Here is a 25,000-nt window from a genome sequence, read left to right on the forward strand (position 1 = left end):
TGGTGTTTCACTCGCTGGTTCGTTCCCCTGTGGGGTCGCTGGATTTGCCGTGAATACCCTAATAGTGTGGACTGTGACTCCTCCATGTGACTGCATACACCTAACCGCCTCGTACCGCGTACCCTTACACCCCAAATTTAGATTTATTGATATAAAATATTCTGAAAATAAACTGAGTTTCAGTGCAAAAGTATTCAGACACAGGTAAGAACGCCCAAGTACTTTTTTATTTCCATAGTAAATTTGCTTCAATGGGCGGAGCCTGGAGAGGCTAACTGACATTAATCCTGAAGCCTTTCTGGAGAGCTCTGTCGGCTATCTTGACGTAGCATGTTAGCGCTGAGGAGATGCTAATGTTGCTTGCATGGCCTGGGTTAAAGGTCGTGTTGCTGTGATTGTCAGAACACTGCTGTTCTCCTTATCTGCTTGAGTTCTGGACCAACACGCTCACAGTGTGTGTGAATCATTAACACACACACACACTCGCCTGCGGGGTCTTCATCGTGGTGCAGCTGGGCAGGACCACGGCCACCACTTAAATAAGATTTCACTGTAAAATTCATCCCCGTCTTTCATTAATAACGACTCCTGTTCATTATTGATGAGATCGGACGGGTTTTCATTAGTGCCACTCAGACGAGAGTGGCGTTAGCGTACAGCGCTAACATGGCCGCCGTGCTGCCGTCTCAGAGCGCTGAAGTAATTGAAGGCCGGGGCGGATTTGTGGAAGGAGCTTTGGGGAGAGAGAGAGAGAGAGCGAGCGAGCATCTCTTCGCTGCCCCGGGCCATTTTAGGTGAAGCTGCATGCTAGCTGTCCTCCACTGTGCTGTTTAGCCTGAGCTGGACATGGTGTGCAATTCACAAATCATTTATTAAAGTGCTCCCTCTTCACACATCTGATATGCATGCTCTCTACAGCGGCTACAACAAGCTGCTCTGAGCCCTGTAATATTAAACGGAGGTGTAGCGTCTAAAACATGCAGGTGCTCGTGTCTGCAGTGTTACACCAGCGTTTGTGTGAAGTGGCAGCAGTAACTTTATTTGTGTGCAAATTTAATGCACAAAGGTTCGACGCTCCTCAGGATGAAACACAGCAGTAAATACAAATAAAAAAAAAGCAGCTTTTTAAAGTTAAAGCCAGTAAAAACACAACAGCGCCTCCCGAGTGCTGCGAATTAGAGTTAGCGTTCTCCTCCAGGCGTGTTGAGCTCCAGTGGTGTTGTGTTAGCGGCACTTTGAGAGGAGTGCTGGAGCTTCTTCACGTCTTGCTGGTCAACCAGATTGGTCATACTTGGTCATATTGATTATCCAGCTTGGTCAGGTCGGTCGTGCTTGTAGAGCATCTAAACCATCAAACTCCAAACCGATGCTGGTCAAGTTTAGTGCCGTGCTGCTGAGCGGTCACCAGAAGCTGTGTAGTGTGTTTTGATGACTGTAAGGTCCTGAAAAAGCTACGCTCCACAGTGGCGCTCTGATTTCCCTCTACAGTCACTCAGTCTCCGGGACTCTTCATCCATTTTTAACTCATTAATCCATTTTTAATCAGTCCAGCCGCCCCTCCGGTGGGACCAAATCCCTCGTTATCTGTGCAGCTTCACTGCCTCTGAGTTCTGTGAGCGAGAGAAAGGCAGGTTTTTACTGAGAAACTAGAGATGTTGAACTAACCAGTGTCTCCAGTCTGGCACTGTTACCTTAATTGTTTATTGAGGTGTTTATGGACTAATATCTCCTATTCTAGTGTATAGGAGTGTTTATTGAGGTGTTTATAGACTAATATCTCCTATTCTAGTGTATAGGAGTGTTTATTGAGGTGATTATGGACTAATATCTCCTATTCTAGTGTATAGGAGTGTTTGTTGAGGTGTTTATGGACTAATATCTCCTATTCTAGTGTATAGGAGTGTTTATTGAGGTGTTTATAGACTAATATCTCCTATTCTAGTGTATAGGAGTGTTTATTGAGGTGTGTAATGGACTAATATCTCCTATTCTAGTGTATAGGAGTGTTTATTGAGGGTGTTTATGGACTAATATCTCCTATTCTAGTGTATAGGAGTGTTTATTGAGGTGTTTATGGACTAATATCTCCTATTCTAGTGTATAGGAGTGTTTATTGAGGGTGTTTATGGACTAATATCTCCTATTCTAGTGTATAGGAGTGTTTATTGAGGTGTTTATGGACTAATATCTCCTATTCTAGTGTATAGGAGTGTTTATTAAGGTGTTTATTGACTAGTATCTCCTATTCTAGCGTATAGGAGTGTTTATTGAGGTGTTTATGGACTAATATCTCTATTCTAGTGTATAGGAGTGTTTATTGAGGTGTTTATGGACTAATATCTCTATTCTAGTGTATAGGAGTGTTTATTGAGGTGTTTATGGACTAATATCTCCTATTCTAGTGTATAGGAGTGTTTATTGAGGGTGTTTATGGACTAATATCTCCTATTCTAGTGTATAGGAGTGTTTATTGAGGTGTTTATGGACTAATATCTCCTATTCTAGTGTATAGGAGTGTTTATTAAGGTGTTTATTGACTAGTATCTCCTATTCTAGCGTATAGGAGTGTTTATTGAGGTGTTTATGGACTAATATCTCTATTCTAGTGTATAGGAGTGTTTATTGAGGTGTTTATGGACTAATATCTCCTATTCTAGTGTATAGGAGTGTTTATTGAGGTGTTTATGGACTAATATCTCCTATTCTAGTGTATAGGAGTGATTATTGAGGTGTTTATGGACTAATATCTCCTATTCTAGTGTATAGCGGTGTTTATTGAGGTGTTTATGGACTAATATCTCCTATTCTAGTGTATAGGAGTGTTTATTGAGGTGTGTAATGGACTAATATCTCCTATTCTAGTGTATAGGAGTGTTTATTGAGGGTGTTTATGGACTAATATCCCCTATTCTAGTGTATAGGAGTGTTTAGTGAGGTGTTTATGGACTAATATCTCCTATTCTAGTGTATATGAGTGTTTATTGAGGTGTTTGTAGACTAATATCTCTATTCTAGTGTATAGGAGTGTTTATTGAGGTGTTTGTAGACTAATATCTCTATTCTAGTGTATATGAGTGTTTATTGAGGTGTTTGTAGACTAATATCTCTATTCTAGTGTATAGGAGTGTTTATTGAGGTGTGTATGGACTAATATCTCTATTCTAGTGTATAGGAGTGTTTATTGAGGTGTTTATAGACTAATATCTCCTATTCTAGTGTATAGGAGTGTTTATTGAGGTGTTTATGGACTAATATCTCCTATTCTAGTGTATAGGAGTGTTTATTAAGGTGTTTATTGACTAGTATCTCCTATTCTAGCGTATAGGAGTGTTTATTGAGGTGTTTATGGACTAATATCTCTATTCTAGTGTATAGGAGTGTTTATTGAGGTGTTTATGGACTAATATCTCCTATTCTAGTGTATAGGAGTGTTTATTGAGGTGTTTATGGACTAATATCTCCTATTCTAGTGTATAGGAGTGTTTATTGAGGTGTTTATGGACTAATATCTCCTATTCTAGTGTATAGGAGTGTTTATTGAGGTGTTTATGGACTAATATCTTATATTCTAGTGTATAGGAGTGTTTATTGAGGTGTTTATGGACTAATGTCTAAGGGTGCTGTATGCAGGCCACTATATTAGATCTTGAGACCGGCTCTGGTGTGCTTTGGCACAGTCTCGTCCTGAGCAGAACGGCCGCCCTCCCCGCTGAGAGAGACTTTTAATTAGCGCAACGGGGGATTGATGTGATTGGCCAGAGCAGAGCAGCCAGATTGGGAGACTGGATTGTTCCAGAGTGAGTCAGAGCCGTACAGCCGGCCGTGCTTTACCCCCGCCCAACTCCCAGCATGCACTGGTCCAGGGTCAGCTGATTCAGACGGTGGTCTGGAGGGGGTCGCTATGGCATCTGTGAACAAACTTTCTAAACAAGATTTGAAACTGGACGCCGAACAAGCCGAGCTGTTTGAGCCCGTTCCCCCGAGACTGAACAGTCCACCAGGGAGCGCTGAGTCACCGCTAAAGTTTACTTTTTAACTCTGAAGTTACAAGGCTAGAAGTATCACTGTGTTGACCGTGGTGGTCCTCACTGAGGAGGTGGTCCCCATCTGCTACTAAAACAGCAGCCTCACCACAGCTTAATTTTTCAAAGACCTTGTTTTGCAGACTAACAGAACCACAAAGCTAGCTATTTAGCAGGGGTTTGATATGAAAGTGTCTGTTTAATTCAGTAAAGGAGAAGTGGGTGAACATCACCCAATCACACCACCCTTTTCAGTTTAGTCTGGCGTTCAACATAAGTTCAAGTCCTTGTCTAGCACAGTAAACACAAACTAGCCAAGCTAACATGCTAGTCATGCTACAAAGATTCACTATGATGCATTATTATAGGAGACAACATAAACAAGTAATAAAGTCATAAACAGAAGTGGACCTTGCACTGATCCTTGGGGCACACCCTGAGGATAAGTTGGGTTTTGGAGAAATGGAGGCTGAACCAGTCTAAAGTCGAGTCTTCGTAGCAGTAGAGGAGAGATGGAGAAGGGGCATCAACAGCAGCACTTAAATGAACCCCTTAACACTCCAAGGTTTAAGGCTGCAGAGACCTCTGCACCAGCTGGTGGGGCTGTTCTCTGGTATTTGTTTGGACCAGTGGGAGGCAGGAGGTGATGAGAACCAAATGAGAAATGTCTCAGTTGTGTGGAAACCACCCATTCCTTCATGTTAGTGAGGGAAGTGAGGTCAGATACCCCATGAAGAGGTATTAAACTGGGCCCCATGACTCTGCCCATTCTGTATTCCTCTCCATACAGGGCCCCTGCATACAGGCCTGTAGGCAACCGGAGAGATTTAACCAAGTCAGGTCATCTTTAAAGGTGGAGTGACAGCAGCAGAGAGCCGGAGAGACTCCAGGAGACTGGAGGTAGAAGTCTAGACCTGATAATAAGCTCACAGGCAAAATTAAGATCTCTGCTGGGGAGGATTTAGAGATAGAGACGTTGGAGGAGCAGATGGAACGCGTGGATAAATCTTTGATGTTGATGAAACGGTGGTCTCGTAGCTCCAGTGTAAGGCTTTAAAGGCCTCCTGCTCGAACCCCTCAGCGTCTGACAGGAGTAGCTGAGCGCTGCTGTAGGAGATGAATGTTTTGCAGCCGTATTAACCTGAAGATCTCGTTCCTCATTCTCTTTGAAGAGAGATCCGAGGCCGGGATGCGGAGCGACTGGCCGGACCGGAGCGCTGGAGAAAAGCACTTTTTCAGTTTAAATATTTGACCTCTTTGCAGCGGACAGATAGGATCGGTTAAGCCGGCCGTTATCTCCCGGCGAGCCGAGCGCGCTCTTCTGCTTCATTTGGTTTGTCAGCTTTTTGCATAAAACGCAGACGCTGCTCGACCTTTCAGAGCGTGGATTCTGGGGCGAAATACAGCGAGCTGAGAGAGAGAGAGAGAGAGGAATAAAGGGAAAGCAGGAGCGCTGCACCTCTCATTTTAGAGCAGGAATACGTGATCTGCCGGGCTGTGATGGATGGAGAGTTCTTCGTTTTGCTCGAGCAGGATTTAACCCTCGGGGTGTACAGTTATTACTGTCATCCTTACCATATTCAACCGGGAGCGTTCCTGATGGAAACTTCAGGCAATTCCCAGCGTTAGAGATACAGGTCCGAGCCTCCGGTGAGAGAACCAGAGGCCAGGCTGCTGTTACTGGAAGTTGGGAGGATGGTGCTAGATATTTGGTGGTTGCTAGGTGCTTGCTATTTCACCCCAAGTGGATGATAGGGTGTTGCTAGGCAGTTGACAGGGTTGCTATTGTCTAGGCTCAGGTGGTTGCTAGGGTGGTGCTCACCTCACTCTCACATCACACACACACCTCGCTCACACAGCCGCTGTAGAAGAAGGCTTGAGGGGGAAATGAGCTTCGCTCCGGGCAGAAGTCAAACCGGGGTTCCGTATGTACGTCACGTCAGTCCAGCAAAAGCGCCCAGTCATCAGTTAGCAAGTTTAAGGCGGATCAAAGCCACGGGCGCTGTGTCCGGAGGTTCAGGGATTCAGCCGGCCTCTGTTTCCTTCATTAGCATGGGCGCGATGTTCAGTCCCATCCCGTAGAGGAAAAACAAAGACGGTGAGGTTTTACTTCCCTCGCTCCTGTGCTCAGATCCTGCTGTCCTGGCATGTTTTTCCAGCAGTAACCTGCTCGGTAAGTGCTGACGGACTGCGCTTCCTTAAATCCAGCACTGCATCCGCTGCCTAAACTCTAAAATTGGAATTTCAGACGCCCTGCACAACTGTGGGTTCCTCCCGTCCCACGGAATATATCATCCCCTATCAGCGAGGGGACGTCAATCATGCTGATGTTCCTCCAGCGGAGATCTGCAGATGCCTCGGCTTTGATTACAGCCGTCCGACACATCCATCACCCGCCGTCCTGCAGCGCCCAGCGCTAATCCCCACCCGTCTCCAACACACCGCCCATTTATTATAATTAGCACCGCGACAGCCCGTGTCCGTGCTCCGCTCCCTCTGACTGATTCCTGAAAGTGGGGGTAGAGGAAGACGCCGTGACCGGGAGAGTCAAATTCATCCCTCTGGCGTAGAGCTGAAACATACACACTGAAAGCATTTACCTAACGAGCGTCAGCTGTTCAGCATTCTGGACCGGGAACGACCTCAGAACTGAGGAGAGCAGCCTCGACGTCAGCTTGCCTGAAGCCTTTCTAGGGGTTTATACCGTCAGTCAGCAGCTTCAGGATCAGGCTGATGCTCCACTGACTGGCTGCTGCTACTGCACTATGGAGGTTTGGTGGTGGAGCTGCAGGGGGAGAACCTCTCTCCAGAACTGCTGTGTAACGCTGCAGAACCCATAGAGTCATATTGGTGTAATCCTGTAGTGTTACTCTACCACCTCAGCCCACATGCTGCTCCACCTTCAGATCAAGCAGCTCTCACACTGTCCAGAAATGCACGTGTACAGCTGACCATGAGGGGGTGCTCACAGCCTGGTCTGTATTTACTGCAGTGGAGTAAAAGTGAGTTACACTCCCCACCTGTAGGGGGACCCCAGGAGCAAAACATACTAATTCTCACTGAATGATGCTTTAAACCCTCCAGTATCTGAATGTTCACCAGCAAGTATCCAGAGCTACTTCCCAAACGGTTTGCTAATCTCTAGCTAGCTAGCATGCTATTAGCATGTTTTCTAGCTGCTACAGCGGAGTGTCCCAGATCTGTCCACTCCAGAACATGAATTCTGAGAGCTGCTGATCTGAAGAGGAGGACGTGGCGCTGTGGCTGAAGAGCGGTCAGGTCGTTGCCGGACTTGTCTCCGAGCCACTCTTCGGAGAATCAGGGTGTGTTTTTTCCCGGCGTCCGCTCTGCTGCGCTCGGCTCTTTGCATTTCAAATTCCTCCTCCCTCAGATTGCCCAGGGGTCTCTCTGTGGTCTTCAGTCACTGTGCACAGTTTGAACCAGACATGTGAGGCTTCCTCACACACACACTCGGCTCGGTGTGGATCACACACAGCCCCCTGCTGAATATTAAGCGGCGTCTCACTTTGAGTTTGTCCTTTGCCCGGCGCACCGTGAGCCTTTTCTTCATTAGGAGCCGTGCTTTAAGAGCACAGTGGACTCGTACCCACTGGAGAGCGGGATAAACACGGCCCGGCTCGTCTCCGAAGGCCCCCTGTCCGGCGTCTGTAACGAGGAAAACAAAATCTGCATAATTGGCAAGCGCTGGCTGCACACGGTTGTCATTTCCTCCTCAGGTAATGAATCACTGGCTTCACATAAACAACAACAGGAGCCACGGGCGCCGAGCGCTGCCAGCCTCCGCTCCGGACCTCCAGCTCTTAATGAGTCTGAGAGTGATGAAGAGATCACATGCGCGCTAGCAATTAGCAACGCAGGGAGGTTTAGCCCCGGCTCCCGCAGGAGTCTTTCTGTAGCCACGACGACTGACCTGCACAGAGATGACTGACCTGCAGTGAGGACTGACCTGCAGTGAGGACTGACCTGCACAAAGACGACTGACCTGCACAGAGATGACTGACCTGCACAAAGACGACTGACCTGCACAAAGACGACTGACCTGCAGTGACGACTGACCTGCACAAAGACGACTGACCTGCAGTGACGACTGACCTGCAGTGAGGACTGACCTGCAGTGAGGACTGACCTGCACAAAGACGACTGACCTGCACAGAGACAACTGACCTGCACAAAGACGACTGACCTGCAGTGACGACTGACCTGCACAAAGACGACTGACCTGCAGTGACGACTGACCTGCACAGAGACGACTGACCTGCACAAAAACGACTGACCTGCACAGAGACGAGTGACCTGTACAAAGACGACTGACCTGCACAAAGACGACTGACCTGCACAGAGACAACTGACCTGCACAAAGACGACTGACCTGCAGTGACGACTGACCTGCAGTGACGACTGACCTGCACAGAGACGACTGACCTGTACAAAGACGACTGACCTGCAGTGACGACTGACCTGCACAGAGACGACTGACCTGTACAAAGACGACTGACCTGCAGTCACGACTGACCTGCAGTGACGACTGACCTGCACAGAGACGACTGACCTGTACAAAGACGACTGACCTGCACAGAGACGACTGACCTGTACAAAGACGACTGACCTGCACAACTTAACCAGTAACTCCAGTGTCCTTCATATCATGAAATCATAATGATCCGATGAATCAGTTCATTAAAGCTGTTCTGAACTCAATAATCGGTTCAGCTGAAGTCCTAATGCTCCATTTAATTGATGTATTAAGACTTTGATTGATCAGTGAATTACTGCTTAATAAATCAATCATAGTTGTAATTGGCTGATTAGTCACTAATAGTAAACTGATTGATGGACTATGGGATTAGTCATTAGCTCTGATTTGTATGTTTTTAATGTTTCCTGTCTGACTTCCTCCAAGAGCATAACCAGCCTTACAGACCTGCACACACACACACACACACACACACACACTGTGTCTGATTGTAAGAGGTGAGGTTTGTATTTGAGGGATAATACGGCATCAAAGCCAGAGCCGTCAGATCACCACGGATACGCTGCTGATTAGCAATGGAAGTTAGCTTTGATTAGCGCTGTAGCTTCAGAGCCTCACATTAGTCACGGATCAGTGAGTTCTGACGAGGGCGCTGATTGGTCATTATACTGAATCCAATCGCTGATCTTCTGCTCCCACGACCTCGTTTGGCTGTCATGCTAACGTGGTGTGTTGCAGGTTAGCATGGTGTAGTGTATTAGCATAGTGTAGTGTATTAGGGTGGTGCAGTGTATTAGTATGGTGCAGTGTATTAGGGTGGTGTAGTGTATTAGGGTGGTGTAGTGTATTAGGGTGGTATAGTGTATTAGTATGGTGCAGTGTATTAGGGTGGTGTAGTGTATTAGGGTGGTATAGTGTATTAGTATGGTGCAGTGTATTAGGGTGGTATAGTGTATTAGTGTGGTGTAGTGTATTAGGGTGGTGTAGTGTATTAGGGTGGTGTAGTGTATTAGGGTGGTGTAGTGTATTAGTATGGTGCAGTGTATTAGGGTGGTATAGTGTATTAGTGTGGTGTAGTGTATTAGGGTGGTGCAGTGTATTAGGGTGGTATAGTGTATTAGGGTGGTGTAGTGTATTAGCGTGGTGTAGTGTATTAGGGTGGTGTAGTGTATTAGTATGGTGCTGTGTATTAGGGTGGTATAGTGTATTAGTATGGTGCAGTGTATTAGTATGGTGCAGTGTATTAGGGTGGTGTAGTGTATTAGGGTGGTGTAGTGTATTAGGGTGGTGTAGTGTATTAGTATGGTGCAGTGTATTAGGGTGGTATAGTGTATTAGTGTGGTGTAGTGTATTAGGGTGGTGCAGTGTATTAGGGTGGTATAGTGTATTAGGGTGGTGTAGTGTATTAGCGTGGTGTAGTGTATTAGGGTGGTGTAGTGTATTAGGGTGGTGCAGTGTATTAGGGTGGTATAGTGTATTAGTGTGGTGTAGTGTATTAGGGTGGTATAGTGTATTAGTATGGTGCAGTGTATTAGGGTGGTGTAGTGTATTAGGGTGGTGCAGTGTATTAGGGTGGTATAGTGTATTAGGGTGGTGTAGTGTATTAGTGTGGTGTAGTGTATTAGGGTGGTGCAGTGTATTAGTATGGTGCAGTGTATTAGGGTGGTGTAGTGTATTAGTGTGGTGTAGTGTATTAGGGTGGTGCAGTGTATTAGTATGGTGCAGTGTATTAGGGTGGTGTAGTGTATTAGGGTGGTATAGTGTATTAGGGTGGTATAGTGTATTAGTGTGGTGTAGTGTATTAGGGTGGTGCAGTGTATTAGGGTGGTATAGTGTATTAGGGTGGTGTAGTGTATTAGTGTGGTGCAGTGTATTAGGGTGGTATAGTGTATTAGGGTGGTATAGTGTATTAGGGTGGTATAGTGTATTAGTGTGGTGTAGTGTATTAGGGTGGTGCAGTGTATTAGGGTGGTATAGTGTATTAGGGTGGTGTAGTGTATTAGGGTGGTGCAGTGTATTAGGGTGGTATAGTGTATTAGGGTGGTGTAGTGTATTAGTGTGGTGTAGTGTATTAGGGTGGTGCAGTGTATTAGTATGGTGCAGTGTATTAGGGTGGTGTAGTGTATTAGTGTGGTGTAGTGTATTAGGGTGGTGCAGTGTATTAGTATGGTGCAGTGTATTAGGGTGGTGTAGTGTATTAGGGTGGTATAGTGTATTAGGGTGGTATAGTGTATTAGTGTGGTGTAGTGTATTAGGGTGGTGCAGTGTATTAGGGTGGTATAGTGTATTAGGGTGGTGTAGTGTATTAGTGTGGTGTAGTGTATTAGGGTGGTGCAGTGTATTAGTATGGTGCAGTGTATTAGGGTGGTGTAGTGTATTAGTGTGGTGTAGTGTATTAGGGTGGTGCAGTGTATTAGTATGGTGCAGTGTATTAGGGTGGTGTAGTGTATTAGGGTGGTGCAGTGTATTAGGGTGGTATAGTGTATTAGGGTGGTGTAGTGTATTAGTGTGGTGTAGTGTATTAGGGTGGTGCAGTGTATTAGTATGGTGCAGTGTATTAGGGTGGTGCAGTGTATTAGTGTGGTGTAGTGTATTAGGGTGGTGCAGTGTATTAGTATGGTGCAGTGTATTAGTATGGTGCAGTGTATTAGGGTGGTGTAGTGTATTAGGGTGGTATAGTGTATTAGCATATTACAGGTTAACCAGAACCAGTTTTGCTCTCTGATTGGTTCAGATGAGCGGGTGGTGTGACTCCTCCTCCTCCGGACTGATTAACCTTGTTAAAAAGCAGAGCTGATGATGGAGTTTTCAGAAAGCTGGCAGAGCCACCAAACACTGCAGCCGGCCATTCCACGAGCCAGTGTGTGTGTGTGTGTGTGTGTGTGTGTGTGTGTGTGTGTGTGTGTTTAAATGGTGCAGGAAGCCATCCAAACAGGCCGGCCAGGCAAACTCCGCACTGCCCTTTATCCTCCCTCCGTCATAATTAACTCGTTTAAACTCGTCTATCTGAAAATGAGCAATTAGCAAATATCGTCCCTCAGCGGCAGGAGCTTGGCAAGATCCTTTTAGCAGTCAGAGTGGTCAGTGCTGTACTGAGTACTATATACTATATACTGCGTACTATATACTGTGTACTATATACTGTGTACTATATACTGAGTACTATATACTATATACTGAGTACTATATACTGCGTACTATATACTGTGTACTATATACTGTGTACTATATACTGAGTACTATATACTATATACTGTGTACTATATACTGTGTACTATATACTGAGTACTATATACTATATACTGAGTACTATATACTGCGTACTATATACTGTGTACTATATACTGTGTACTATATACTGAGTACTATATACTGTGCACTATATACTGAGTACTATATACTGTGTACTATATACTATATACTGAGTACTATATACTGCATACTATATATTGCATACTATATACTGTGTACTGCATACTATATACTGTGCACTGTGTACTATATACTGCATACTATATATTATATACTGAGTACTATATACTGTGTACTATATACTATATATTGTGTACTATATACGGTGTACTGCATACTATATAATGAGTACTATATACTGCGTACTATATTCTATATACTGCGTACTATATACAGAGTACTATATATGGCATACTATATACTATATATCGCGTACTATATGCTGCGTACTATATACCGCATACTATATACCGCATACTATATACCGCATACTATATACTGTGTACTATATACTATATACGGCATATTATATACTATACGCTGCGTACTAAATACTGCATACTATATACTATATACTGCATAATAAATACTGTATACTGCGTACTATATACTGCATATTAAATACTGTGTACTATATACTGCATACTATATACTATGCTGCGTACTGTACTGTGACCACTCTCACTGAGACCTTTACATACACACACATAGAGTATGGTTTCTGATGGACAGCTGTGTGGTCAGTGTCCAGTCTGTAGATCCATTACGATTTTTAATAAATTGCCCCTCCCAGTTATCAATCATTATAATAGGTAATAGGATCTTCTACTGCCTCTGATCAATACCCAAACCGCTGAGGGTTAATGGCCCTCAAGGAGAGAGTCATTTTATTAATAATCGTAATGGATCTACAGACTGGACACTGACCACTCCTCAGTCTCTGTGGAATGGACTGAGCCCCAGGACTGGTCAGGGAGGGGTCAGGGAGGGGTCGGGGATCAGGATTCAGTGAAGCTTTATTGTGGTTTACAGTCAGGCCAGGTGAGCTCCACCGACGTCCTGCTGCAGGTGACCTACACACACACACACACACACACACACACATACTGCCAAACACACCCTGTGGGAGGGAGGGGTAAGGGCTCCTCACTGTGAGGGTGTAGTTGTGTGTGAGAGGGCGGGGCTCCTCAGGGGAGCTGTGGGTGTAATTAGCTGGGAGCTCTGGCTGGAGGGACTGATTTGATTGGTTGTGACACAGGTAATGGCCTTTCAAATTATTTCCCCCTTTCTCAATTAGCCCCCGCAGGCCCCATTAATTACCCCCTCTAAGGCCAGCCGCCCGGCCCTGACCCCCGAAACACCAACCAAACTCCAACACACACATCATTACCCTTTCTGCTACAGATCGCCTGCTTCCTCCTCCGTGTGACGACCCTGAGGGATCGGGGGCCGAGGGGCCGGGGGCCGGGGGTCTCAACGTCTGTTACTGTTAAAGTTACTGTTAAAATCTCACAGTCATTAAAGAGGCAGTACCTCAGACCTAGAGTGAATATGTGGGGCTAAACTGCTGTAGGCTGAATGGGTGGGGCTAAACTGCTGTAGGCTGAATAGGTGGGGCTAAACTGCTGTAGGCTGAATAGGTGGGGCTAAACTGTTGCAGGCTGAATGGGTGGGCGTGGTCTCTGTGGTCAGGTGTTCAGCCTCAGTGTGGTTCTCTGCTCTGATGGAAATTTACTGTAAAAGCTGCTGAAGCTGGAGCTGCAAATCCAGCACGAGCTTCAGGTCAACTTACGCTTTAATCATTTATATGCAAATCATTTATAATTTAAGCGCAGTGAGATCAGAGTGTGTATAACTGAATACAGAGGGAGTGCAGACGCAGCGTCCTTGACTCTCTTTGTGAAAGCAGTGTGTGTGTGTGTGTGTGTGTTTGTGTGTGTTGAGTGCTGGGGGGCTGTTATTACTTAAATAAATGAAGGTGTAATGATGGGTCAGTCAGCTGCTGTGGAAACCGCACACACACACACACACACACACACTCCTCCTGCAATAAATAAACTATACACACATTCCAGTTTATACTCTAATAATAACGCTAATATTAATAACAATAATAATAATAATTATGATAATGATGATGATGATGATGGTGGTAAAATAGTGAATAGAGAATCTGAACTAATGCAGTTCTCTTTAGGGACTACTTTCTGTAGCCGCACTACACCCTGCAGCATGTATCCCTCCACCATTTTAATGATCTGATTTTAAAAACAATCCAACTCTTCTTAGACCTTAAATGTTTAATTATGCTGAGAATTTTGGAAATGTGGTGGAGTTCCCCTGTGTGTGTGTGTGTGTGTGTGTGTGGATCAGGAAATCAGCCGTGCTTTCTGTAAACACATCAAAGGATGCTGTTCACTGTGTGTGTGTGTGTGTGTGTGTGTGTGTGTGCCCGTCGGGGATTTGGATGTAACAGTGCGCAGCCTGATGAGCTGCCACTGGGCTGTGTGTGTGTGTGTGTGTGTGTGTGTGTGAGCAGCTCTGCTGTAATTAAGCTAAAGTGTGAAGAGCGTTGTTTCACTCAGTGATGAAGTTATTATACATAACTTGCTGCTCCTCAGACCACACCCACAATAATAAACACATAACACAAGCCCTGCCTACACATATACTCAAGCCCCACCCACTAAGTGACAAAAACTACTAAACTGAGCTAGTCCTTCACTAGGCCTGAATGTGAGGTCTACCAGTGTTCTGTCTAACTGAGCAACAGTAGCTATGGTAGAACACATTGGTGGGCGGAGCTTTGATCTTTCTGGAGAGAAGTTCGGTTAGCTAACAGTAGGCTGTGGTTGCCAAGCACCTGACTTCTGACTACAGTCGTTTTCTTTAGGTGTCTAAGCTCATTCACCTCGTGTCGGTTCTGGTTGCAGAGTTCTTCCTGGAGCTGCTGGACAACTCGGAGAAGTCCCTGAACGACATGTTTGTGCGGACCTACGGCAAGTTGTACACGCACAACTCGGAGATCTTCGAGGACCTGTTCTCGGAGCTGAAGCGCTACTACACCGGCGGGAACGTCAATCTGGAGGAGATGCTGAACGACTTCTGGTCCCGCCTACTGGAGAGGATGTTCCAGCTGCTGAACTCTCAGTACACCTTCACTGACGACTACCTGGAGTGCATTAGCAAGTACACGGACCAGCTGAAGCCTTTTGGCGACATCCCGCGGAAGCTGAAGGCTCAGGTGACTCGCGCCTTCATCGCCGCCAGGACCTTCGTCCAGGGCCTGATGGTGGGACGGGAAGTGGCCAACAGAGTGGCAAAGGTGAGGCAGTGTTTACTCTACGGTTTTGCTGTAGAACTCTCATTAGTGTAAGTACTGCTGACCTGTGAGGCCTGTGTTCAGATCCCAGACCAGCCCCCAATTCACGCCACAGTCTGTCCAGGTGTGACGCAAAGGGGTGTTAAACCAGTGCTGGGCAGGTGGGCAGGTGGTCGTGATTTGGGGTCAGTTACTGTGAGTTCTATAAACCCACACATATAAACACAAGAGCGCTCAGACAGACTGTAAACGTCCCAGCAGAGCCTGCATTTGTAGTCATTTAGGGGCGAAAGCAGCCCCAAGTGATGCTGTCCCGGTCTGTTGTTAGCCTGTTTAGATCCAGCATGACGGAGTAAATCTGGGGCTGATTGACCCAAAGGTGGCGTCCTACAGGCTGCGTCACCTTCTGCAGTTCTGATTCTGTGCAGCCGTCTTCATGAGCCAGTCAGAAAGAGATGAACAGCAGCTATAAGTAAAAGCTGCACTGAAGCAGAGAAACACTCCCAAACAGGCTCTGAGCAGGAGGGCAGCGCGAGACCGCCAGGACCACCGTCACGTCTCCAGATTTGATGACCAGCCGTCCAGTCTGGCTCTCTCAGCTTCTTTATCTCGTTATAGTAAACAAATAGGAGGAAACTGGAGAAGTGATTTTAGCACATGCTGATGAATCCAGTATGAAACAGAACCTGCGTACAGGCCCCTACCTCTCCTCCCACCGCCACTCCTTCCCCCCTTCACCAAACCCCAGCCAGTCATCAACATTACCCATCTGCACAGCCTATCAGAGCAAACTCCGTGTGTATTAGACAACCAACACCAATCACCTTCGGCTACAGCGGACACTGCCCCGTAACGCTGGGGTCAGTGAAGTACGTCCGTGTTAGCGGGCTGTATTCAGGGCTAATGGAGAAGCTAGCTGGAGAACAGTGAGAGGTTCTGTAGCGGGTGGGTGGTTCTGTAGAGGGTGGGTGGTTCTGTAGAGGGTGGATGGTTCTGTGGCGCTGATTCATGCTTATCTGCTGAATCAGAGTGATGATGGACTCCTGGCTCCTACTGAAACAGATCCGTCACATGTTTACATGTTTTGTCTGAAACAGAGTCCCGGCGGGGGTGTGTGTGTGTCTGTGTGTGTGTGTGTGTGTCTGTGTGTGTGTGTGTGTCTGTGTGTGTCTGTGTGTGTGTGTGTGTCTGTGTGTGTGTGTGTGTCTGTGTGTGTCTGTGTGTGTGTGTGTCTGTGTGTGTCTGTGTGTGTGTGTGTGTCTGTGTGTGTCTGTGTGTGTGTGTGTGTCTGTGTGTGTGTGTGTGTGTCTGTGTGTGTCTGTGTGTGTGTGTGTGTGTGTGTGTGTGTGTGTCTGTGTGTGTGTGTGTGTGTGTGTGTGTGTCTGTGTGTGTCTGTGTGTGTGTGTCTGTGTGTTCCTGGCTGATGAAGCGCAGTATTCCGTTTGATGTTAGCGTACTGTGTTCTCTCTCTCTCTCTCTGTGATCTGGTGGGTCTCCCACTGAGCTCGGGCCGAGCGAGGACAGAAGATTAAAGCGAGAAGTGGACGGAAGCTCTACCTGTCCACTGTACCACCTGATCTTCAGTACATTCAAAAAATCCCCCACAGGTAGACACAATGATAACTCCATCAGACTGAGATGAAGATCAAACACCTCCTCCTCCGCTGACAGCCTGGGATTCGGGATGGAGTGAACGGTTCACACATTCCTCCACCTGTTTAAACTCCACACTAAACTCCAGCAGGAGAGAAGTTTCAGTAGAAGGTGTCTCTGAAAAGAGACCAGCCTGGTGTAGAACCCACACAGGACGCTGCATAAGCGGATTACACTTGACAGTTTTGTCACCTCAGCTGTCGTGAGGAAGGAATTAGGATTTGAGGATCCAGGTTTTTTCATTCTTCAGAAACGGGTGGTTCTACCTCCGGCCGAGTTTCAGTGTGTAAACATCTTCTAAACGTCTGTGTATCACTGTCTCCTCCATCCACGCTAAGGCTAGAGGTATACTTGCTGTTCGGCTGTGTGTTCACGCAGAAATGGCTGCGGCGTGATCGTGAACCCTTCACATACTTGCCAAGCTGCTACGCATGTTACTGGAGGCTTCCACTAGAGGGCAGACCAGAGAAAAGGAAATTTGAGGCCATGAGGAACTTCCAGATGTACATAATGGCACTCGGCAAAACGCTAGGATAATTCTACGTTCAAGGCAGAAAAGGCGGCGACAGCGGACTTCGTAGATTCGATTTTGATGAGTGCCCGCACTGCCCCTACAGTTTGGTGTGGGTACTGCACCTTGTGTAGTGTTCATTTCTGATGAGGCAGGATACGCAACCCAGCCGTTATCTGTATGTAAACGGGTCGTTTACAGGGAGTTTATTTGTATGTGCCCTAAGAGCCTGTAGGTAGCTCAGCCCCACCCATTGACCCACCCTTAACATAGCAGCCAATCTTAACAGAGCTAATTTACATACACGTGTCTTAAATGAAGTGTTTGGTTCATAAATCCACAGAAACTCAAAGCAAAGATAGAAGTGTAGGGTATGGGTTCTTTAACGGAGGTTTCTCAGCGGTTCCTCCTTCCTTCTGAAGGTGCTGGTCCGGTGTCTGGAGGCTGCCGCCGCTGCAGCTGGCGCTGTGCAAATTAGCAGCGTTTTGTAGCCTCTGATTTAGCTGGGCTTTATTTGACGCTCGGCCCTGACCGCTGCAGGAGTGATGGACGGCTCTTCTGCTGCCCCACGCTTCCCGTAGCCGGCGTGTGGAGATGAAGGGCAGGCGGAGCCGGACACGAGGGCTTTTAATCAGGCCGCCGCTCACACGCCTGACCTTTACCGCGCTGTTTATTAGCGCTAGCTGTGAGACAGTGATGGATCAGAGCGCTGGGGTGTTTCTTTTTGAGGAGGAGACGCTCGGAGGGCAGACGGAGGTGGAGAGCCGAAATTACCTTGTCAAAGAAAACAATGCCCCCCCGATTCAGAGCACAAAACACCTACAGCCTCGTCTGGTGTTAGCATAGCCACTGTAAACCTGTGCAAAGTGAAGCTGGGAGGCTGTCTAGACCAAATTACAGGAACATTAATGCTAAATTAGCACTAGCAGTGAAACAGGAAAACACAACAAACTGAGTCTGTTTCTGTTAGCATTAGCCACATGCTAACAAAACAGCCGCACACGCTGGTCTTTCAGACTGATTTGTTGGTGTCATTGTTGGTGTTAGGATTAGCCACTGTAACTGTAGTGACTTAAGGTAGAAAACCAGGCTGAGAAAAACGTAGACGTTTATGCTAAAGGAGCATGTGTAGCTTTAGCGGGGTGGCACTATAAAAACTGATGCTTTTACTGCCAGCTGCACAGAACTGTTTAGCTAGTTTGGTGGGATATGATGTAGCTGCTGGTGATCCATTTAAAGATGTTGAGGGATATCTCATGTGAAGGTGTTCAGTAATCTCTGGTGGATTTATGAGGTTTCTAACACGGTTTCTTTTATTTTTTAAAATGAAACTAAACACATGAGTTAGAGCTGTTTATTAAGACAGCAGGAGCTATAAAGCTAACCACGCTACGGTTCATCTTAAACACCAAATCCACATCAACTAAAATAAGTCGGGGGGAGTGTGACCTGGCCCTGAATGAGCTTCTCTGAAGCCAATCAGGCCTGATTGTGTGTAACGACACCCCTGCTGATCTAATAGCAGGTGTCTTTTAGCCGCGTCTTTGGTGAGAGAGGATAATGTGCGCTAATAGAAGTGTCCTTGAGGAGCGATGAGCGCCGACTTGTAGTTTGTGAGCGGAAAAGAGCGGCGCCTAATCGCCTCTGCTGCCCTTTCATATGTGTTTGGAAAGACCAGGCTTTAGTGGCAGCGACAGTCAGCCTATATCTAAACTGCAGCATCTGTCCTGGTGTTTGACTCAGTCCTGGGACTCACTTTAATCACAGTGGGAGTCCCAGCCCACAGCCTGGTGGAGAGAAACGCAGCTGTTTTACTCATTTTACCCAAATAGAACAACCTGTCAGCCCTGTTACCATCAACCCTGCTACAGTCAGCCCTGTTACCATCAACCCTGTTACCATCAACACCATCACTGTCAGCCCTGTTACCATCAACCCTGCTACAGTCAGCCCTGTTACCATCAACCCTGTTACCATCAACCCTATTACCATCAACCCTGTTACCATCAGCCCTATTACCATCAACCCTGTTACCATTAGCCCTATTACCATCAACCCTGTTACCATCAACGGCATCACTGTCAGCCCTGTTACCATCAACCCTGTTACCATCAGCCCTATTACCATCAACCCTGTTACCATCAGCCCTATTACCATCAACCCTGTTACCATTAGCCCTATTACCATCAACCCTGTTACCATCAACGGCATCACTGTCAGCTCTGTTACCATCAACCCTGTTACCATCAACCCTGTTACCATCAACGCCATCACTGTCAGCCCTGTTACCATCAACCCTGTTACCATCAACGGCATCACTGTCAGCCCTGTTACCATCAACCCTGTTACCATCAGCCCTATTACCATCAACCCTGTTACCATCAGCCCTATTACCATCAACCCTGTTACCATTAGCCCTATTACCATCAACCCTGTTACCATCAACGGCATCACTGTCAGCTCTGTTACCATCAACCCTGTTACCATCAACCTTGTTACCATCAACGCCATCACTGTCAGCCCTGTTACCATCAACCTTGTTACCATCAACGCCATCACTGTCAGCCCTGTTACCATCAACCCTGTTACCATCAACCTTGTTACCATCAACGCCATCACTGTCAGCCCTGTTACCATCAACCCTGTTACCATCAACCTTGTTACCATCAACGCCATCACTGTCAGCCCTTTTTTTTACCGCTTTTTTTTTTGCATTAATACAGAATTAATGTAGAACTACATCCTTTAGAACCTGAACTACATCCTTTAGAACCTGAACTACATCCTTTAGAACCTGAACTACATCCTTTAGAACCAGAACTACATCCTTTAGAACCTGAACTACATCCTTTAGAACCAGAACTACATCCTTTAGAACCTGAACTACATCCTTTAGCAGAACACTAACTTTTGGCAGGTTAGATGGAAGCGGGTTCCTGCTTCACTGTTTGGTCTGCAGTCTCTGTTTACGTCTCTGAGAGAGAGCATAACCAGCACAGATACACCATCACCTCCTTCAGGTGAAGCAGATCTCCACTTCTGTGTGCTGATTTCAGATGATTGGCTGCTCAGTCTGCTGTATCTCATGGTCTGATGTCTGTGTGTGTGTGTGTGTGTGTGTGTGTGTGTGTGTGTGTGTGAGAGAGTGTGTCTGTGTGTGTGTGTGAGTGTGTGTGTGTGTGTGTGAGTGTGTGTGTGTGTGCTGGAGCTTTAGGCTGTGTTCTGCTGAATGTAAATGTGCACACAGTTCTCCTGCTGGAGCTTTCTGTGCAGTTAGAACAGCCGTGGAAGAGTGCAGAGAAGACAGGGCGAGTCCTGCGGACCCCCTGGACCCCCCTGTTGACAGGAGCAGACTGTGTTTTGGCCAGAAGCAGCAGCAGCAGCAGCAGCAGGAAAACGGCCCAATTCCAGCAATTCCCTGTCAGACTGCTGAGTAATGCCACAGAATATTCAGAGAAACAGTCAGACTGCTCTCACACAAAGCAGCACCACGCTAACCTGTTGCACACACACACAAGTGTGTGATCATATGGTCATCTTTCATTCAGTGGACACTAAATAAACAGTGACCTTTAGTCTGAATATGTAAGGGCTGATGGGGTGTGTGTATAGGCTGATGGGGTGTGTGTTAGGGCTGATGGGGTGTGTGTAAGGGCTGATGGGGTGTGTCTATAGGCTGATGGGGTGTGTTTATAGGCTGATGGGGTGTGTGTATAGGCTGATGGGGTGTGTCTATAGGCTGGTGGGGTGTGTATAGGCTGATGGGGTGTGTGTAAGGGCTGATGGGGTGTGTGTATAGGCTGATGGGGTGTGTGTAAGGGCTGATGGGGTGTGTGTATAGGCTGATGGGGTGTGTATAGGCTGATGGGGTGTGTGTTAGGGCTGATGGGGTGTGTGTGTATAGGCTGATGGGGTGTGTGTAAGGGCTGATGGGGTGTGTGTATAGGCTGATGGGGTGTGTATAGGCTGATGGGGTGTGTGTTAGGGCTGATGGGGTGTGTGTATAGGCTGATGGGGTGTGTGTAAGGGCTGATGGGGTGTGTGTAAGGGCTGATGGGGTGTGTATAGGCTGATGGGGTGTGTGTATAGGCTGATGGGGTGTGTGTTAGGGCTGATGGGGTGTGTGTATAGGCTGATGGGGTGTGTGTATAGGCTGGTGGGGTGTGTGTATAGGCTGATGGGGTGTGTGTATAGGCTGATGGGGTGTGTATAGGCTGGTGGGGTGTGTGTAAGGGCTGATGGGGTGTGTGTATAGGCTGGTGGGGTGTGTGTATAGGCTGGTGGGGTGTGTGTAAGGGCTGATGGGGTGTGTGTAAGGGCTGATGGGGTGTGTGTATAGGCTGGTGGGGTGTGTGTAAGGGCTGATGGGGTGTGTGTATAGGCTGGTGGGGTGTGTGTAAGGGCTGATGGGGTGTGTGTATAGGCTGGTGGGGTGTGTATAGGCTGATGGGGTGTGTGTAAGGGCTGATGGGGTGTGTGTATAGGCTGATGGGGTGTGTGTAAGGGCTGATGGGGTGTGTGTATAGGCTGATGGGGTGTGTATAGGCTGATGGGGTGTGTGTTAGGGCTGATGGGGTGTGTGTGTATAGGCTGATGGGGTGTGTGTAAGGGCTGATGGGGTGTGTGTATAGGCTGATGGGGTGTGTATAGGCTGATGGGGTGTGTGTATAGGCTGATGGGGTGTGTGTTAGGGCTGATGGGGTGTGTGTTAGGGCTGATGGGGTGTGTGTATAGGCTGATGGGGTGTGTGTATAGGCTGGTGGGGTGTGTATAGGCTGGTGGGGTGTGTGTAAGGGCTGATGGGGTGTGTGTATAGGCTGATGGGGTGTGTATAGGCTGATGGGGTGTGTGTAAGGGCTGATGGGGTGTGTGTATAGGCTGATGGGGTGTGTATAGGCTGATGGGGTGTGTGTATAGGCTGATGGGGTGTGTGTATAGGCTGATGGGGTGTGTATAGGCTGATGGGGTGTGTGTTAGGGCTGATGGGGTGTGTGTATAGGCTGATGGGGTGTGTGTAAGGGCTGATGGGGTGTGTGTATAGGCTGATGGGGTGTGTATAGGCTGATGGGGTGTGTGTATAGGCTGATGGGGTGTGTGTTAGGGCTGATGGGGTGTGTGTTAGGGCTGATGGGGTGTGTGTATAGGCTGATGGGGTGTGTGTATAGGCTGGTGGGGTGTGTGTATAGGCTGATGGGGTGTGTGTATAGGCTGATGGGGTGTGTATAGGCTGGTGGGGTGTGTGTAAGGGCTGATGGGGTGTGTGTATAGGCTGGTGGGGTGTGTGTATAGGCTGGTGGGGTGTGTGTAAGGGCTGATGGGGTGTGTGTAAGGGCTGATGGGGTGTGTGTATAGGCTGGTGGGGTGTGTGTAAGGGCTGATGGGGTGTGTGTATAGGCTGGTGGGGTGTGTGTAAGGGCTGATGGGGTGTGTATAGGCTGATGGGGTGTGTGTAAGGGCTGATGGGGTGTGTGTAAGGGCTGATGGGGTGTGTGTGTGCAGGAGTCAGTTGGCAGTGCACTGGAAGGCCGTCCACTACTCCAGTCCAGACTGAATGCAGTTATTTTCACTGCTGGACGCAGCTTCATGTCTGGCTTTAGCTCCGGCAAATAACAGCTGTTAGCTTCCTGCACTGACCCCAGCAGCCCTGCCGTATGTATGTATATGTGTAGGTCCAGGTGTGCTAATGTTCAGAATCACTACACGCTGCTGGATAACACTAGAATGTTAATTATGATGTCAGAAGGTTTGGGGTGTTAATTTGGTTGTGTTTGCTGACCGTTAGACCCGTCCAGTGTGAAGACTGCTGCTCAGCTCCTCACTTTCCTGTTTTACTGTAATACTTGACTGGTCCTTTCTTCCAGCAGCTGCAGATGAATGAGAATCAGCAGGAGATTAGAGTGAGGGAGGAAATCTGGACATTATGGAGATTTAGACAGATGAGGTTTGGGGTAATTGGAGAGTGATGGTCATCAATCTCACACAGCTGGGCTGTCCATTCTGGAGAGGACCATCATTTTACTGCTTGTAGAGCCACTCTGCAGAGAGCGGCATCAGAGCATCTGCACCATGTGGCAGTCTGCCGGTCACTGGGATCACAACCACCACCCAGATCAGCACTAAACAGAGCTAATGACCCAAATGTCCAGCACTAAACACATCACATGACCCGAAAATCCAGCACTAAACACATCACATGACCCGAAAGTCCGGCACTAAACACATCACATGACCCGAAAGTCCGGCACTAAACACATCACATGACCCGAAAGTCCAGCAATAAACACATCACATGACCTGTCTTCATTTGGCGGAGGTGTTTTTGCTGGACTGTGGCTTTAAACCCCTGCAGTGATGAATGGGGGGGTCAGTTTGGCAGGGAACTGAAGGTCAGAGCTGCTGGTATTAATGCACTGTAGTGATTCAGTGTGGAGTGAGGTTGATGGTGATTGACAGACTCGCGGAGACGAGGGGAATCAGTGTGAGTAATCTGGAGGGAAGCGAGGAGCAGTAGAAGTGCATTAGACGTCTGAGCGCCTGGCGGTGGATGAGTCTCGGCGGCGCTCCGTGCTGCAGGTGGAGAGGCCCTGGCTCTGAATAGAGAGGCTGTGGGAAACTGAGGCTAAATTAGCTCTTGGTTCGGGGGGCTGGGGGGCTGGGGGGCTGGGAATGAAAAGAGAGAATCCAGCTCGGCCTGAAAGAGAAGCTTGGAGCTTTTCCATTAGACAGATAGAGTGAGTTTAAATACAGCCGGTGTGTGTGTGTGTGTGTGTGTGTGTGTCTGCTGGAAGGCTCCAGTTACCTATTTAATCGGCAGCTCTGCTTATCTCTCCCTCACTATAAAGCGCTGGAGCCATCTTATTTACCCGCTTCCTCCCTCTCTGAGCGTGCGGGACAGGTGTGCTGGGTGCGGTTCCCATCCTCAGTCTTAGGAGTCAAACATTCTTCAGGCTGGAGGGGCGGGGGTCAGACTAACCCGCTCAGGTTCTGCTGAATAATCTGAGAACTGTGTGAGAGAGGGTATTAATGTGTGTTCACACAAAGCAGACCGCCTGCAAACACCACTGCACCCCCTGTACCAGACTGAGGGGGCGCTGTAACAGTCTCTGGGACATTTATCTCCATAAAGAGGATTTTGTTCCAACGTATTTTTATTCTCTGGATTTTCCATCTGCCATCAGCAGCCGGAGCCCGAGAGAGCACAGCTGGTCTTGCTCTCTCTCCCCACGCCACTGCAGTGTGATGCTGGCTGACACAGGCTTCTGCTAGCCCAGGCGTCAGAGCTGGGTACCCGCATTGGTCTATCGGCTGTAGGTGTTGGGGGCGTTGCAGCGGTTGGAGGAGAGGCAGTGGCTGGTCATGCATGTGTCAGTCCTCACCCTCCCAGTGTTGGGAGCATTACCTGTGATGGGGGGAGTCCTGACGAGCGGGTTAACCCCTCCAAGCCTGGCATACACTGAGCGGCCGGAGCCCGTCTTTAAGCCCAGACTTTCACTGGATTGGCTGTCTTTGCCGTGCGATGAGAGAGGGGGAGCGATGCTCGATTAGCTGAGTGAGCAGTCGAACGACTGTCTGGGTTTCTGATGTCACTCGTGTCGGACCGTCCAATCTCAAACCTGCCAGACTGGATTAGTCTGGTGAATGTGAGATATGACGCTGTATATTAGCACACAGGTGTAAGACCGTATTCAGAGCCCTTCTCTGTTCGTATCAATAGGGTTCAGATTTTATAGCACAGCACTAATACT

The 25,000-nt window shown here is 47.6% G+C and overlaps 1 protein-coding gene across 1 annotated transcript in view; it reads left to right on the forward strand.

Moving 5' to 3' along the window:
* Positions 1-14,547: 14,547 nt before the first annotated feature.
* The window catches only part of gpc6a (glypican 6a), a 74,416-nt gene continuing 63,963 nt past the window's right edge, over positions 14,548-25,000 (forward strand). The window contains 2 exon segments of the mRNA XM_072657966.1: positions 14,548-14,599; positions 14,703-15,094. Of these exon segments, the coding sequence (XP_072514067.1) occupies positions 14,548-14,599; positions 14,703-15,094 (444 nt within the window).

Source organism: Salminus brasiliensis, chromosome 15 (assembly GCF_030463535.1).
Source record: "Salminus brasiliensis chromosome 15, fSalBra1.hap2, whole genome shotgun sequence".
NCBI classification, from domain to species: domain Eukaryota; kingdom Metazoa; phylum Chordata; class Actinopteri; order Characiformes; family Bryconidae; genus Salminus; species Salminus brasiliensis.